The 18,310-nt window shown below is 49.0% G+C and overlaps 2 protein-coding genes across 3 annotated transcripts in view; both read right to left on the reverse strand.

Moving 5' to 3' along the window:
* Window positions 1-1,274: 1,274 nt before the first annotated feature.
* Window positions 1,275-3,514, reverse strand: MFSD6L (major facilitator superfamily domain containing 6 like). Its single transcript, XM_025363011.1, has one exon. The coding sequence runs from the start codon at window positions 3,288-3,290 to the stop codon at window positions 1,530-1,532; it is 1,761 nt and encodes a 586-aa protein (XP_025218796.1). The 5' UTR covers window positions 3,291-3,514; the 3' UTR covers window positions 1,275-1,529.
* A 3,085-nt stretch (window positions 3,515-6,599) lies between these two features.
* Window positions 6,600-18,310, reverse strand: part of PIK3R6 (phosphoinositide-3-kinase regulatory subunit 6) — a 66,244-nt gene continuing 54,533 nt past the window's right edge. For both annotated transcript variants that reach the window (XM_025362825.1, XM_025362824.1), the window contains exons 19-20: window positions 7,909-8,021; window positions 6,600-7,311 (exon numbers count right to left, since the gene is read on the reverse strand). In XM_025362825.1, coding sequence (XP_025218610.1) covers window positions 7,155-7,311; window positions 7,909-8,021 — 270 coding nt within the window. In that variant the 3' untranslated portion in view covers window positions 6,600-7,154. The remainder of the gene's footprint in view (window positions 7,312-7,908; window positions 8,022-18,310) is intronic.

Here is an 18,310-nt window from a genome sequence, read left to right on the forward strand (position 1 = left end):
CTCAGGTCACTGCAAGCTCCGCCTCCCGGGTTTACGCCATTCTCCTGCCTCAGTCTCCCAAGTAGCTGGGACTACAGGCGCCCGCCACCTCGCCCGGCTAGTTTTTCGTATTTTTTAATAGAGACGGGGTTTCACCAGGTTAGCCAGGATAGTCTCGATCTCCTGACCTTGTGATCCGCCTGTCTCGGCCTCCCAAAGTGCTAGGATTACAGGCTTGAGCCACCGCGCCCGGCCAATATCCTATATTTAACTAATGATAAGGTAGAAGAATTGGGCCCTGGGGGCTGGCCTCTGGAATAAAGGGCCCTTTATTCCAGGCCTTTCCCCTGGGGGAGTTTGAGAAGGCAGAAGCACTAGTATGTCACTCCCAAAACCCCACCAAGTGCCCAGGCACAGGTACAGTGTGGAGAACCTATAGCACCTTGACCTATGGAGACGTCTGCACCCCAATAAAACAGATGTTAACATCTCCATGTGCTTTATGAGGCAGAGCATGCAAAATGTGAGTTCAAAAGACATGAAATTTCCCTTGCTCTGATGTAAACATAGATGATGATTCTAAGTGGGACACACATTTGTGAAAAGGTAAGAATGAAACCTATTAACCTCCCACTTCCTCCCAACACACATACATTTCCCATTATTTTCTCCCATCGGAAGCACTTGGGTGTGAATGCGGGCACTTGTAGATCTGTGGGAACAGAAAGGAGTTTGTTTTCTTTACCATTCTTTTTTTTTTTTTTTTTTTTTGAGATGGAGTCTCGCTCTGTCACCAGGCTGGAGTGCAGCGGCGTGATCTCAGCTCACTGCAACCTCCACTTTCAGGATTCAAGTGATTCTCCTGCCTCAACCTCCCGAGTAGCTGGCACTACAGGCACATTCCACCACGCCCAGCTAATTTTTGTGTCTTTAGTAGAGACGGGGTTTCGCCATGTTGGCCAGGGTCTCCATCACTTGACCTCATGATCCGCCCGCCTTGGCCTTCCAAAGTGCTGGGATTACAGGCAAGAGCCACCACGCCCGGCCCTTCATTACCATTCTTACCTGCCCACAGCATGGCTTTTATAGAAGCAGGCTATTGCCTTTATGACCCCTGGGAATGCCATGATTCATCCAAGTCAGCTGCCCTCTCTGCCAACTGAATCCTGAAGGTCCCCACGGTCTTCCTGGCAGTGACAGTTTGATTTGATCGCTTCAGCCATTGCTGAATTCAACAGCACCCAAGTCAGGACTTTTGCAAACCTTATACATCAACATATAGTGACTACACAGGGAACTTTTAAAAAAAGCAAATATATTCTTCCTCCATTATTTAAAAAAGATCGAATGGCAAAGAGTTAAATCTCCTTTTACTTCAAAAGTAAAGAAAATCATGCAATGAGATGATCCTGTTGGGCCTCCAGCATAGACCCACCCTCTCTTCCCCAGCTCCCTGCAGTCCAGGGTAGGTTTCTGTCCTCAGCAGGCTGAGTTTTGTTCAGTCCATTCATTCCTTCCTCGATCAGCACACTCTGGATTTCTCAGCCCTTTCAGTCTGAGTGTTCCTCCCTCATGGCCTTCACAAGCCAGTCACGTTCTGTCCCCTGCTCAGAGTCACTGGTGTCACTCACCTCCATGGACAACAGCTTCGAGTACTTGATTTTCCGCTCTTGAGGCAGCCTCTGCTGTATGGACAGGAGCAAGGCCAACCAGAGCAACAGGGCCACACAGCAGGCCTGGTAGAGCACAGCCAGGCTGAAGCGCATCACCACGAAACCCCCCACAAAGCTGCCCAGGCTACAGCCACTCCCGTAAAAGTGGCCTCGGAACAAGGCACTCAGAGCCCTCTCCATGTGGGGAGTGGCCAGGTCCTCCACTGAGGCCCCCACAGCCCACCACAGAGCCCTGTTGCTAATGGCACTCAAGATCTGAACGGGGAGGACGGACCACCAGCTCCAGAGGAAAGAGTAGTAGAGCAGCTGCCCAGCGAGGCAGCTCAGCCCCAGCCCCACCAGGCCCATCCTAGACAGTTTCCTAAGCAATGTAGTTTTGAACGGATGAAGCAGAATTTCCCCCAGCAAACTGAGGGCGACCGAGACACCCATGACCAGCTCGCCACTCCCATGGTCCTTCATGTGCCAGAACAGAAAGTTCTGGACAGTACTGACGATGGCTCCTGTCAAAACAACGGTGAAGGCGAGGAGAATGAGGCGGGGGTCGCGCCCCACAATAGACAGTGCTTTGACGCTTTTGTAGCTGGGCTCCCACCGCTGACAGATGGGAATGGGAAAGAAAATGCTCACCAGTAAGGCCAGGGTGCTGACCACTGAGTACCCATAGAAGTGGACCACACCCCGGGGGCCGCTGTTCGTCAGGAAGCAGTCCAGCTGCCCCACCAAGGCTGCGATGCCACACACGCCTGCCAACATGCCCAGCAACCTCCAGACCCACAGGCTTCTGTATCGGTCAGTGGCATCCACAAAATCCAGATACTCATAAAGGCTGTCATCGGCCACCTGCTCCAGAGGCACTGCCAGCAGCTCCCAGAACGCCACAGACCCCAAGGAGAGGATGAAAGTCCACCGCAACCCTTCCAAGGACAGGTCAAAAGCCCAGGCTTTCCCCTTGGTCCCTGACAAATTGGCTGGATTTCCGGGCCCTTTCCCCCCAGGAAGCAAGGGGAGGGCTGTTTTGACCACCTCAAAAGTAACTTCCCAGGGATGATCTTTCAGCCCCGAAGTGACAGGATGGAGGAGAACTTGGGATGTGGTCCTAGCTCCTTCAACGGAGGGCGCCACGTAGCCGTGCGGATCACGAAAAGTTTCTTGGTCACTTTCACCAGGTGGGTTTCTGAAACCAGGCTTTTCCACCTCTGCAGTCCTGTTGGCTGGGTGCCTGGAGGCAGGCCCTTGGGCCGAGGTGATGTTCACACGTAGTGTGACCCCCGGGAGTGCGTCTGTGCTGGTCACGCCGCTGCTTCCATTACAAGGGAGGTGCATCCGATTTTTGTCCGCCGCTGGGATCAGAACCATCAGCAGGCTGGCCCCTACCGAGCTGAGCAGGGAGCCGATCAGAAGCACTCTCCGTTTTCGGTAGCTTTTGGCCAGGAAGGCACAGACCGGAGCCCAGAAGGCAGCGATTAGGTGCTTGGTTCCCATTAGGATGCCCACCCAGGGCGCGGCCAAGCCCAGCTGCCTCAGGTAGAGAGTCAGGAACGGGGTCACGCAGGCTTCCCGGACCCCGCACACCAGGTGGAAGAGCTTGGCCACCCCCAGCGCCCTGCTGATGTCCCACCGGGGGTTGGTGCTCATGGCTGCCGGGCTCTGTCAGGCCTGGGCCGACGCAGGGCGGAGCTGGGCGCAGGGCGGGCGCGGCCCCATGTCCCCCGGGAGGGAGGCTCGGGGGCCCGGGGCTCGGAGCGAGTGGGACTGCGCCCCCGGTCTGGGGCGGCGCCGCGGTCACCAGGTCAACGGCCGCCCCCGGCCACCGCCCCCAGGTCCTGCCGCTGGCCCGAAAGTGGCCCCGCCCGGAGGGAGAGGCGCGGTGGAGGCGAAGGTGGGGGCGGGGCCGGCGCACCTGCGAGCAGCACCTGCCACGTCCCGCCGCCGCCGCTGGCCACCTGCCCGGACGTGCGCAGGTGCGCGAGGTGCGCGTCCCGTGGCCTGCAGGGTGCGCTCCGAGTTAGGCCGCGGGCCCCGCCTGGCCTTTGGCTGCCAGTGTAGCCCAGGAGTCTGAGCTAACCGCCTGGACTGCTTCAGGCAAGTAAGGTGTGCGGGGAGCCAAAATGGAATGAATGGTACCCACCAGGCTCTCTCCCTCATCTTCCTCAGGTCTTTATTCGAATGCACCCTGATCAGTGACCAACCACAGAGATCAACCCGGTCCACTCTGACATCGCAAATCCCCTACCCCTGTCCACACCCCACCCCCAAGACTCCCACTCCCCTGGCCTACTTAATCGTTCTCTCTAGAACGTTATCACTGTCCGAGGCACTACGGGAGGCACTACGGGCTTATATTTCATGTGTTGACCTTGTTTATGGTCTGTCTCCACCAGAAGCCAAGCTCCAGGAAAGAAGGTACTTTTGTCCCAGGAGCCTAGAATTGTTTCATTGGATGTGCACTGCCCTCGGAAGTGGCATGACCTTGGGTGACACGGTTGTCTCCAGCTGGGACAGTCCCTAAGGAGGCCTGACAGCTGATGGCAGTCGTCCAGGAGAACTCCTTGCAGCCCATCCGCCAGCACATGGCAGTCCCCAGGTGCACGGTTTTAACCTACACCTAAGGGTACTCAGGCGCCCTGTTTAAGAGTACACACACCTGAGGTGGTTAGCTAGCATTTCATCAAAAAGACAGAGACAGCTAATACAAGCACGTCAACAATCTTAAATCAACAGAAGTGTCTTCATTCATGAACATAATAGATATTAGAAATAGTTTTTCACTGGTGAAATTGGTGGTGTCCAAGTCACCTGGATTGGGTATAATTTTTTGAAGGCACTTCCTCTGTTGCTGGAACAGGGTATAATAATCTACAGATGTCACTAGTCCGAACCCTTTGGAAGGATGCTGTAGGCTTTGCCTCAAAATGGTCCAGTGTGCAGCCACTGATTCAGTAAACTTTTCATACAGGGTTTGCTCAGAGCACCTAATTTGGCTGGGGGTGGAGCGGAATAACTTGCCAACACATGTGTATGTGTAACGGAATTCGACCTGTGACTTGCCTTCATTATCAGCTGGTACAGAGTATGTTGGAGGGAGGCCCAGAGGCCTCACTTAACCTAAATAACTGGTAAACTCTGCAGACATCTACTGAAAACCTAATGACTAAGCGATCAAATTGGTATGAATCCGTTTACATCGCGCCAACGGCAGGAAAAATAAAATCTAGTCTCCTCCAGGTAAACTCACTCCAATTCAGTGCTACTGCAATCATTTCAGGTTTAAAACCACCTCAGCCACACTAATGATTGCCCTACCCCCGCCCCTCCCTGGGTTCTGCTGTGGGCAGCCTCAGTGGAAGATAGCGCATCCATCCACTTCTCAGTCCTGACCTGTCCTGGGTTCATCTCCACTGGGAGGCAGGTGTCAGACTCCAATGTGCCTGGACATGCACAGGTGTGCGAGGGGCATGTCCTGACGCCTACAGGGTGCACCCTGAGCTAGACCATGGGCCCTGCCCAGCCTCTGGCTGCCCACGTTGCCCCAGGAACTTGGGCTAAACACTTGGATTGTGTCAGGCAAGTAAAACCATCAGTCAGGGTGGGGGCAGTGAGAATGGAGTGAATGGCATCTCCCAGGCTCCCTCTCTCACTGCGCCATGCTGGAGTCTGTGGAGGTGCCCACAATTCTGCACCTGGCCTTCAGGTGCCGTGCTCCACACTGCTGCCTGCAGCTCCACCCTTTTCCCTTTGAGCTTGCCTGCTTTCAGCTACCCGAGAAAATCTCTGCCTGCTTCCCATGTCCTGTACAGGCACAGGGACTCTCTCTAAGACTGACCTCAGACCCCTCTGGCTCTGCACGCCAGGTGGTCCACCTTACATTCCCCTTGGCATTGAGACGGTGTCCTGCCATTCAGACTGCTTCCACTCCCGGGGCAATTTGGCCCAAAGCAAAGTGCCCTCTTCTCTATTCTTGGATTCCCAAACTTAAAAGGGAATCCTCTACCATCCTCACCTTACCCCCATGCCCACCGTCATCCCCTGGCACTCTGTCCAGGTGATAGGACTCAAGTCCAGGCATTTTGGTTTTCTCTGTTATTTTCCCCCGACACCATACCTATCTCTGGGGAGGAAGAAACTGAAGATGTGTCATTGATCTTTCTATTTTACACCTGGATGTAAGTTTTTGAATATAAAAGCCAAGAATTTTGATGTCTTTAATCTCTGGCTTAGCCAGTGTGGTGGCTCATGCCTGTAATCCCCGCACTTTGGGTGGCCGAGGTGGGAGGATCCCCTGAACCCAGGAATTCAGGACCAGCCTGGGCAATTTAGGAAGACCTCATCTCTACAAAAAAAAAAAAAGCCCAAATGGCCGGGCGCACTGGCTCATGCCTGTAATCCCAGCACTCTGGGAGGCCGAGGCGGGCAGGTCATCTGAGGTCAGGAGTTGAAGACCAACCTGGCCAACATGGTGAAACCCCATCTCTACTAAAAATACGAAAATTAGCAGGGCATGGTGGTGCATGCCTGTAATCCTACCTACTTGGGAGGCTGAGGCACGGAGAATCGCTTAAGCCCGGGAGGTGGAGGTTGCAGTGAGCCAAGATCATGCCATTGCACTCCAGCTTGGGCGACAGAGCAAGACTCTGTCAAAAATAAATAAATAAAGGCCCCAAAACAAAAAATCCCAAATGTAGTAGGGTATGGTGGCATGCGCCTGTGGTCCCAGTTACTTGAGAGGCTGAGGTGGGAGGATCGCTTGGGCCTGAGAGGTCGAGGCTGCAGTGAGCTGTGATTGTGCCACTGCATTCCAGAGCAGTGACAGGGCAAGTAAGGGGCAGGAGACAGAACACACCGGTTTATACCTCACAGAACTCTGACCTGGCCCAAGTGGACTCAACGGGTTATATAAAGGATTGCCTTGATGATTCCTATTAACATATAAAGATTGCCAGGTGTGAGATGAAAGCAGAAAGACTTTGTGTACATTTATTGAATCTGACATTTTTCTCCCACCTGATAGAAACACCTGCGTCAACTGGGTGAGGTGGGCAGTGGCCTGAGAGTGGGAAGGGAAGAGACTTGCGGGGGAGGTGGTGCCACTGCTGTTCCCTGCTTCCCATTTTCCCGTTTTCCCCTAGGCCACAGGGCTCTGGCCAAGACAGCAGCTCTAACTGTGGTTTTATGGGCTGGGTGGGGAGCTTGGGTGGGAGAGGACAGTGGGAGAAGTGGGAATTGAAGTTAAATGAAGGCGTAGACATTTGTATGAGAAGCTGGGCTTGGTGTGTGTGTTCTCAAGCAGCTGGGGCATTGCCCGGACCATCCGTAGACCTCCATGTGGGCCCTTCCTCGTCACAGCCCCCACGGCAGGCTCCCTGTGCTCCCAGGCACTCGCTGGCTCCTGGTCAAGGCCAAAGCCGCCGTGTGGAGCTGGGCCTTGTTCTGGCTGTTGGTGTGTGTTTGGGGTTGGTGGGGTAGTGTATCCTTCCTCCTGGGCCTGCAGTCCCTGCAGGCTCACTGGACAATGCCAGAGAATGTGTTGATGGGCATCAGGAGGGGCTTGGGTGTGGCTCTGGTCGCTTCCATCTCCTGTTGCCCGTGCAAATTGAGCCACGGCGCCTTGGACTTCTGGGCCCCGGAACATGGTTCTGGGCAGGGAGCAACCTCGAATCTGTGGGTGGAGAGAGACCAGCTCAGCTGACCCGTCTCAGGGATCAGATCTGCCTAGGGCATTTGAAAGGCAGAGCTGCTATTGTAGGGCATGGAGGAGGTGGCCCCACAGAAGAAAGAGGAAGAGTCAGGATGAGAAAGAACAACCTGGGCCTGGGGCTCACCGGGAGAGGAGGAGACACTTGGAGCAAGTAACTCTGCGTATGCCTCCCTTACCCGAACACACCTCCTGAGGGGAAGCCAGTAAGGGTCCGGTAACTGGGACACAGATGCCACTGAAGGTGAGCCTGTGTGGGAGGGGCCCGTGCCTGCAGAGGGGGCTGGATCAGGAGGCTGCAGGTTGAGTGTATGCAGAGGCATCTGGGGAAAATGCAGTAGCAGCTGCTGCCCTGGGTCTGCCATTCATTTGCCTCAACTTCCTGGATTCAAGGCATAGGGCAGTGGCCTCAGTCCATCCTCACCAAGGACACCTGCCTGGCCACAGGATCTACCTCCGATGAGGTGCCTTGAGCTAGAGGCGGGAGATGGCAGGAGCTGGCTCCTGCTTCGGTTTGTCCCACAGGCCCTGGACCTCTAGGGGTGGCAGGCGCAGCCTTACCTGACCACGTCCCTGAAAGTGCGTTGATCGTCCTTGTCCAGTGACAATGTCAGCAGCCTCTGGTCCTGGCTCTGGATCTGGATATTGTTCGTCCTGAAGGTGTTGGTCACCATCTGCAGCAGAGAGATTGCACACGTGAGTGCTACCTTTGCTCAACAGGTGGCCCTGCCAACATCTCCTACCCTGGGAATCTGGTGTATTTCTTCAGTCCAGCACGGAGTCCCCAGCTCTCCTCCTGCAAGTGACGGAGGAGTGACAACCCTGCACAAACTGCTTCGAGGCTGCCCTTGCCCTTGGATCTCACATCGTTTCTCCAATTCTTTTCCCAACCTGTTGTCCTTGATTCTGAACACAAATGGGAATGCTGTGGAGAGTGCTTGCCAGGCTGCCAAGTTACCCGAACTTGAGTGCTGATTTCTTCAACATTTTCCGAGCATCTCCTCTATGCCAGGCGTGTTAATGTATATGGAATTTGGGGGTATTTCAGGGATTTTAAAAGTTTTGACCCTGGTTCTCAGCATTAAATCACATACAACATTATTTACCTGCCGCAGACACAGAGGGTCTAGAAAGCAGCCAAAGACCCCAAGCCTCAGACCAGGCCAAAGGAAAGCATCCCCAGGCATCCTTATAACTCCTAATCTGAGGGAGTAGCTCCAGAGAGGTCGCCTCCTATTGGGCAGAGAACTAGGAGGATTGTGGGTTTCAGGTGGAGCTTTCAGAGGTTGTGGCTCATTCCACGCACAGACAGCAACTTTGGGTAATTTACAACCACAGAACCTTGGAATTGCCAGAGGCCTCAGAGACCATCTCATTCAAGTGTTCTTAACCCTGGCTGCCCATAAGAATCAATTTTCAAAAACATAATATTGGAGATTCTGATTCAAGTGGCATGGAGTTGAGCCCAGGCACGGGCATTGTTTAAAAAGCTCCTGAGTGTAGGCAGGGCTGAGAACAACCACTGAGTTGTTCCATGTCACCTAGCAGAGGCACGAGCAGCAGCCTAAACTGGGGGTTCGCACATGCCCAGGCATTTCAGCTGAACTTTTAGGGGATGGGGGTAGGCCAGCCAGAAGTCTGTGGACAGGCCGTGTGGGATACTCCGGGAGGAGGGTAAGAGCATAGTCTCAAAGCCAGGCTGCCCAGGCTCTAATCCCAACTCTGCCACTTACTAGCTGTGTGACTTTAAGCATGTTTCTTAATCTCTCTGTGCTACCTTTTAGGATTGTTGTGAAAATTAAATGAGACCGTATATATCAAGTGCTTGGAACAGAGCCCAAGACACTGTTAAGAACTCTTATTAATTATAATTTTCCAAGAAGGAGCCAAGCATGACTAATGGGCTCAGCAATGAAGTCCCAGGTGTCAGAGGGGAAGGGGAACCTACTGTGGGTTCTTTCTCTTCTTGGTTTGTGCCCTAGGCCAAGCCCCCGCCTATCACCCCACTATGCATAGACTCCTGTGCGTCTGAATGGGTGAGCTGTGAGTAAAGACAGATCTAACAAAATCTCTGTAAGACGGGGCGACTCCATGACAGAGGGTAACACTCAGGGGAGAGGGGGCTTCTCCCCTGGTGCCAACCAAACCTATGGCACCTTGGCTGGGCACGGTGGCTCACGCCTGTAATCCCAGCACTTTGGGAGGCCAAGGTGGGCAGATCACCTGAGGTCAGGAGTTCGAGATCAGCCTGGCCAACATGGTGAAACCCCATCTCTACCAAAAATACAAAAAAATTAGCCGGGCATGGTGGTGCATGCCTGCAATCCCAGCTACCTGAGAGGCTGAGGCAGGAGAATCACTTGAACCTGGGAGGTGGAGGTTGCAGTGAGCCGAGATTGCACCACTGCACTCCAGCCTGGGCAACAGAAAGAGACTCTGTCTCAAAAAAAAAAAAAAAGAGCCTGTGGCACCTTTAGCGCTCTGTGCTCTGGAGCTGTCAGCCACGGTGGGAGGTTGTGGTCAGGGGGCAGGCAGTGGAACCTAGTGGGCACTGACTGGACAGCTAACGGAATGACCGTTGATACAGGAATGTCACTCGTGACCTTCCAAAAATACCTGGAGAGACTGCAGGGGACTGAAGTGCTGCATGAGCTGGGGGTGGGGGAAAGCCAGGTGCATTCTGTTTGCCATAGTGACTGGAATTGCACCTGAACTGATTGCACCTGGTGAGAGAGATGCACGGTTTCCATAGGTTAGGAGACTGGGGATTGAATGTGACCCACTGAAGCGTGCACAGTGGTAGCTATGGGGCCAGCTCTCTGACTCTCAACTTGGTGTTCTTTCTGTAGCATCAGGCTGCTCTAGGCGTCTCTGGAAGGATCTGGGCCTCCATGACCTGCCCATGGACCTGGCCCCGCCTTCTAAGTAATCACAGTCTCTGAGCCTCCTCCCACTCTGCCTGCGGTGTAGGCAAATGCCTTTCATTTCCCTTTGTGGTCTGCACACCTAGACACACTCTACCTGCTTGGCTTTGGCCCATAAGGACCACAAGAGTCTTAGATTTTAGTCTATAAATGAAGCCAGGGGAGCAAGTGGAAAACGCCAGATGCAGAATTTGCAAAGGATCCCACTCTCCGTAAGACTAAGGAATGGGCAAAGTGCTGCTAATTGTCTCCTGGTCCCTATTGGCGGCTTCTTGTTTTCCACACCCCAAAGCCCCAATTCTTCTGTTTCTGCTTTATTTGCCACTTCTTTTCTATTTCAAACTTCCAATCCAGCTAAGGTCATATCTGACCCTTAAACTTACAGAGCCAGCCACAATACCCTTGCCCCATACTGTTCTTCAAACTGTCTCTGCCTTTTCACTCCAGCTCACCATGAGCTTCCCCTTCCTGCTCAGTGGTTATCATCCAGTCTATCTGGACGACACACATACGTGGACCTGCCCGGTTCTAGGAGAAAAGCACAGCTGCTGGAATTTTCCCCTAGCAAGTCCCTGTAGGGATAAAACAGAACTTGCTGAAGTGGTAAGTTTAGACTTTCAAAAAGCCCCTGACCAGGTTGTCTAAAGAGGTCGTTAAAAACAGAAACCACTTTAAGGAACTGACTTTGAAAGAGGAAATGCAACAGAGGGGTAAATAGGTCCACTTTAGAGCCTAAAACTTCAATATTGGACTGCCCTATAATAAGAGAGATTTCAGCTCAAGGCAGACCTCTCAATCAGAGCTCTCCTGCAGTGGATAGGCTGCCTCAGAGTCAGCTTCCAGTTCCGGCTTGAGATCTAGAATGAGGTGGAAGGTGGATTAGATGACTCAACAAACATCCGGTGAGGCCCCGCTGCAGGCCAGACACCACACCAACTAAGATGAGGGTCCTGAGCCTAGGGAGCTTGCAGGCCATTGACATACAAAGATCATGCCATTTATAGTGTCACAAATGTTTCCATAGCTATGTCCCCAGGGTCCTGTAGGAGCACAGGGGTGGTGCGCTTAGCTCACCTAGGTGAGGGGAGGAGGGTGGAGGATGTGGAAAGAAGGGGGAAAAGCAGTAGGAAAGGCCTCCTGAGGGAGATGATACCTGAGTCTCAACTTGTAGGATGAGTAGGAATTATAAAAAGAAGGTGGGCAGGTGGAAGGGAGGAATGAGGTTTCAGGTCCGGGAACTAGCATGAGCAAAGGCACAGAGATGTGACTTCAGGAACACTTCCAAACACGTGGTGGGAAGAGCCTCCAGGGAGTGCCCAAAGCTGCAGATGGAGAAGAAGAGGAGCGAAGCTATGCAACACTGAAGAGTTTTTCTGCCCTTGGAGAATGGGAGATGATGGAGGAGTTTTAAGTATGGAATAACATGGGCAGGAAGGTGGACTTAAGGAGGATCAGAGTATTGCCGGGGAGACCAGCTACAAGGAGATTGATGAAGGTCAGACTTGGGGTGACCAATTAGCCTGATTTGCCTGGGACTTTCCTGGTGTTAGCACTCAAAGTCCCAAGTCCAAGAAACCCCTTTAGTCCCAGGCAAACAGGGACAGTTGGTCAACCAAGCTGGACCAGAAGAGAGAGGACAAAGAAGGGAGATATTTGAGAAGTGTTCCATCAGGACAAAGGAAAGTGAGGAAGAGGAGGCAGCGGGGATGACTCCTGGGTTTCTGGCAGAGGTGATTGGTTAATGACGGTACCATTAAACGAGATAGGGGATATAAGGAGGAGATGAAATAAAAATGACAGCTAACACATACGTAATGTTTACTTTAGCCAAGCACTCTTCTAAGAGCTTTGCATACAACAATCAATCCTTATAACTGGATGAGGTAGGTAATGTTATTATAGCTGGCCCTCCATATCTGCATATATGGAAACTGCAGATACAAAGGGCCAACAGTAAAAGACTTTAGCATCCACGAATTTTTGTATCCTTGGGGGTCCTGGAAACAATCACCCATGGATACTGAAGAATGACTGTCTTCTCATTTTATAAAATGATACTGAGTCACAGAGAGATTAACTTGCTTAACATCATATAGCTGGTAAACGACAGAGGCAAGATCTGAACCCAGACAATCTGGCTCTAGAGAGCTCTTAACTATTAGAAAGTACTGGCTTTGATTTTAAATATCTTGAGTTTGTGGTACTGTGGGACATCCAGTTCATGCTAACTTAGTTCAGTGCAGGAGTCAAAAACTCAGGTATGAATGTCAGAGCAGAAGATACAGATTTGGGAGGACTTAACAAATGGAACTAAATCCTTGTGAGTTTGATAGCCCAGGAAATGAGAACAGAAGTGAGACATGGATAGAAATTGAGGACAGTAGCTACTTAAGGATCTAGGAAAAGGAGTTCAGGGATCGAGGCCAACACGTAATAGTCAGGCGTGTAGAAAAAAGTCTATAAGAAAGTGGTGTCTCTGAATTTATAGATTTAGGGTGTTTAAAGACTCAGAGAACAGGGCTTCAGTTCTAGTAATGGAATTCCACTCAAAATTGACCAAAGGAATATAAAACTGGGTAAAACATTTATGACAGTGCTAGAAGCCAGCTTCATTGGAGTATTAATATATAAATATAACTTCAAATATATATATTTTGTCTAATTGCCTAAAAGGAGAATCCCATCAGACTAACAACAGGCTTCTCACCCAAAACCTTACAAGCCAGAAGAGACTGGGGTTCTATTTTCAGTCTTCTTAAAGAAAAAATGATGCCAAGAATTTTGTATCCTGCTAAACACAAATTCATAAATTAAGGAGAAATAAAGTATTTGCCAGACAAGCAAACACTAAGGGAATTTGTCACCACTAGACAGGTCCTACAAGAAATGCTCAAAGGATTTCTAAACATGGAAACAAAAGGGTGATACTCATTGTCATAAAAACACAGGAAAGTATAAAACATGTAGGTCTTATAAAACAATTACACAAGACTGCAAAACAACTAGGTAATAATTATGACAGTAACAAAACCTCACATATCACTACTAACTTTAAATGTAAATGGACTAAATGCTCCACTTAAAAGATATAGGCCCAGTTGTGCACAGTGGCTCATGCTTGTAATCCCAGCACTTTGAGATGCTTGAGTTCCAAACATTAAGATAGGAGGATCACTTGAGTCCAGGAATTTGAGTCTAGCCTGGGCAAGATAGTGAGACCTCTTCTCTACAAAAAAATTTAAGAATTAATTGGGCATAGTGGCTAGCACCTGTGGTCTCAGCTACTCAGGAGGCTGAAGTAGGGGGATCAATAAGATATAGGCTGGTGGAATGGATAAGAAAAACAGGATTCAACTGTATGTTGCAATGGATAAGAAAAACAGGATCCAACTGTATGTTGCATACAAGAAATCTGCCTAACTGTTAAAGACATTTACACTCTAAGGGGTGGAAAAAGATACTTTACACAAATAAAACCAAAAGCAAGTAGGAGTAGCTATATTTATATCAGATAAAACGGGGTTTAAATCAACAGTAAAAAAAGACAAGGTCATTTATAATGATAAAGGGATCAATTCAACAAGAAGACATAACAGTTCTAAATATATATGCACCCAACACTGGAGCACCCAGATTAATAAATACTACTACATCAAAGAGATAGCCACTGTATTAATCCATTTTCCACTGCCGATAAAGACATACCTGAGAATGGGAAATTTACAAAAGGAAGAGGTTTAATGGATTTACAGTTCCACATGGCTGGGGAGGCCTCACAATCATGGCAGAAAGCAAGGAGGAGCAAGTCATGTCTAACATGGATGGCAGCAGGCGAAAAGAGAGCTTGTGCAGGGAAACTCCTTCTTATACAACCATCAGATCTCGTGAGACTTACTATCACGAGAACAGCACAGGAAAGACCTGTCCCCATGATTCAATTACCTCCCACCAGGCCCCTCCCATAACATGTGGGAATTCAAGGTCAGATTTGGGTAGGGACACAGCCAAACCACATTATTCCACCCCGGCCCCTCCCAAATCTCGTGTCTTCACATTTCAAAACCAATCATGCCTTCCCAACAGCCCCCCTGTCTTAACTTATTTCAGCATTTACTGAAAAGTCCACAGTCCAAAGTCCAAGGTCTCATTTGGGACAAGGCAAGTCCGTTCTGCCTATAAGCCTGTAAAATCAAAAGCAAGTTAGTTACTTCCTAGATACAACAGGGGTATAGGCATTGGGTAAACACAGCCATTCCAAACGGGAGAAGTTGGCCAAAACAAAGGGGCTACAGGCCCCATGCAAGTCTGAAATCCAGAAGGGCAGTCAAATCTTAAACCTCTAAAATGATCTCCTTTGGCTCCATGTCTCACATCCAGGTCACGCTGTTGTGAGAGGTGGGTTCCCATGGTCTTGGGCAGTTCTGGCCCTGTGGTTTTGCAGGGTACTGCCTCCCTCCCAGCTGCTTTCATGGGCTGGTGTTGAGTGTCTGTGGCTTTTCTAGGTGCACATGCAAGCTGTCAGTGGAGCTACCGTTCTGGGTCTGGAGGATGGTGGCTCTCTTCTCACAGCTCTACTAGGTGGTGCCCCAGTAGAGACTCTGCATGGGGGCTCTGACCCCACATTTCCCTTCTGCACTGCCCTAGCAGAGGTTTTCTATGAGGGTCCTGCCCGTGCAGCAAACTTCTGCCTGGGCATCCAGGAGTTTTCATACATCCTCTGAAATCTGGATGGAGGTTCTCAAACACTAATTCTTGACTTCTGTGCACTTGCAGGCTCAACACCACATGAAAGTTGCCAAGGCTTGGGGTTTGCACCCTTTAAAGCCACGGCCCGAACTCTACATTGGTCCCTTTCAGCCATGGCTGGAGCAGCTGGGATGCAAAACACCAAGTCTCTAGGCTGCACATGGCATGGGTACCCTGGGCCCAGCCCATGAAACCATTTTTCCCTCCTAGGCCTCAGGGCCTGTGATGGGAGAGGCTGCTGTGAAGACCTCTGACCTGACCAGGAGACATTTGCCCCATTGTCTTGGGGATTAACATTTGGCTGCTCATTACTTATGCAAATTTCTACAGCCGACCTGAATTTCTCCTCAAAAAATGGGATTTTCTTTTCTATTGCATTGTCAGGTTGCAAATTTTCCAAACTCTTACGCTCTGCTTCCCCTACAAAACTGAATGCCTTTAACCTCACCCAAGTCACCTCTTGAATGCATTGCTGCTTAGAAGTTTCTTCTGCCAGATACCATAAATCATATTTCTCAAGTTCAAAGTTCCACAAAAATGCTACCAGTTTGCTAAAACATAACAGGAGTCACCTTTCCTCCAGTTCCCAAAAAGTTCCTCATTTCCATCTGAGATCACCTTAGCCTGGACTTTATTGTCCATATCACTATCAACATTTTGGGCAAAACCATTCAACAAGTCTCTAGGGAAGTGCCAAACTTTCCCATTTTCCTATCTTCTTCTGAGCCCTCCAAACTGTTCCAACCTTTGCCTGTTACCCAGTTCCAAAGTTCCTTCCACATTTTTGGGTATCTTTTCAGCAGCACCCCACTCTACTGGTACCAATTTACTGTGTTAATCCATTTCATGCTGCTGATAAAGACATACCTGAGACTGGGAAATTTACTAAAGAAAGAGGTTTAGTGGACTTACAGTTCCACATGGCTGGGGAGGCCTCACAATCATGGCAGAAGGCAAGAAGGAGCAAGTCACATCTTACATGGATGGCAGCAGGCAAAAAGAGAGCTTGTGCAGGGAAACTCCTTCTTATACCACCATCAGATCTTGTGAGACTTACTCACTATCACAAGAACAGCATAGGAAAGACCTGATCCCATGATTCAATTACCTCCAACTGGGTCCCTCCCACAACATGTGGGAATTCAAGATGAGATTTGGGTATGGACACAGCCAAACCACATCAGACACCAATAGAATAATAGAGGGAGACTTTAGTACTCCACTGATAGCACTAGACAAATTATCAAGGCAGAAAATCAACAAAGAAACTCTGGACTTAAATTGGACTGTAGACCAAATGGACCTAACAGACATTTACAGAACAATCTACTCTACAACTGCAGAATGTAATTCTTCTCATCTGCACATGGAACAGTCTCAAAAATTGGCATATGCTAGACCACGAGTTGAGTCTCGGTAAAGTTTTTAAAAACCTGAAATCATATCAAGTACCTTCTCAGACCAAGTGGAGTAAAACTAGAAATCAACATCAAGAGGAACCCTCAAAACTACTTAAATACATGGGAATTAAATAATTTGCTACGGAATGATTGTTGCATCAATGATAAAATTAAGGCAGAAATTTAAAAAATTGTGAAATGAATGAAAATAGAGACACAACATACCGAAACCTCAAGTAATACATCAAAGGCAGTGCTAACAGGGAAGTTTATAGTGTTAAATGCCTATATTAAAAAGATGGATCTCAAATCAATAACCTAATGTTGCATCTCAAGGAACTAGAAAAACAAGAACAAAGCACACCCTAAGCTAGCAGAAGAAAATAACTAACAGAGATCAGAGCAGAACTAAATGGAATTGGGACAAAAAAAATACCAAGGATCAATGTAATGAAAAATTGGTTCTTTGAAATGATAAACAAAATTGATAGACCACTAGCTAGGTTAACCAAGAAAAAAAGAGAGAAGAATGAAATAAGCACAATTAGAAATGAGAAAGGTATCATTACAATTAATACAAAAGAAATGCAAAAGATCATCAGAGACCTATGAGCATCTCTATGCACAAAACAGGAAAATGTAGGCCGGGCGCGGTGGCTCAAGCCTGTAATCCCAGCACTTTGGGAGGCCGAGACGGGCGGATCACAAGGTCAGCAGATCAAGACCATCCTGGCTAACCCAGTGAAACCCCGTCTCTACTAAAAAATACAAAAAACTAGCCCAGCGAGGTGGCGGGCGACTGTAATCCCAGCTACTGGGGAGGCTGAGGCAGGAGAATGGCGTAAACCCGGGAGGCGGAGCTTGCAGTGAGCTGAGATCCGGCCACTGCACTCCAGCCTGGGCGACAGAGCGAGACTCCGTCTCAAAAAAACAAAACAAAACAAAACAAAAACAGGAAAATCTAGAGGAAATGGATAAATTCCATTTATCTAGGAACGTACAACTTCCCAAGATCGAACCAAGAAGAAATAGAATCTTGAACACACCAATAATGAGTAATGAAATTGAATTACTAATAAAAAAATCTCTCAACTAAAAAAAAAAACCCCAGGAGCAGATGGGTTCACAGTGGAATTCTACCAGACATACAAGGAAGAACTGATAGTAATCTTACTGACACTGTTCAAAAAACATTGAGAAGAAGGGAATCCTCCCTAACTCATTCTACGAAGCCAGGGTCACTCTGATACCAAAGCTAGGCAAGAACACAACAAAAAAGAAAACTACAGACCAATATCCTTGATGAACATAGATGCAAAAATCCTCAACAAAATACTAGCAAACAAAATTCAACAGTGAATCAAAAAGATATGCACTGCAATCAAGTGAGTTTTATTCCAACAATGCAAGGTTGGTTCAACATACACAAATCAATAAATGTGATTCACCACATAAACAGAATTAAAAACAAAAATCATATGATTGTATTAATAAATTCAGAAAAAGCATTTCATAAAATCCAGCATCTCTTCATGATAAAAGCCCTTACCAAAGTGGGAATAGAAGGAACATATCTCAAAATAATAAAAGCCATATATGACAAACTGACAGTCAACATCACACTGAGTGAGGGAAAATTAAAAGCATTACCTCTAAGAACTAGAATAAGACAAGGATGCCCACTGTCACTACTCCTATTCAACATAACAGAAGTCCTAGTTAGAGCAATCAGACAAGAGAAAGAAATAAAAGGCATCCAAATTGGAAAAGAGAAAGTGAAATTATCCCAGCTCCAGATTGACAGGCATAATAAGCAGGCTTATCCACCCCTCATGCCTGGCCCCCTTTACTTGCTGAGGCAGGAGCCCAAAGGACTCATTTCTGGAAAAATAA

Source organism: Theropithecus gelada, chromosome 16 (assembly GCF_003255815.1).
Source record: "Theropithecus gelada isolate Dixy chromosome 16, Tgel_1.0, whole genome shotgun sequence".
Taxonomy (NCBI): Eukaryota; Metazoa; Chordata; class Mammalia; order Primates; family Cercopithecidae; genus Theropithecus; species Theropithecus gelada.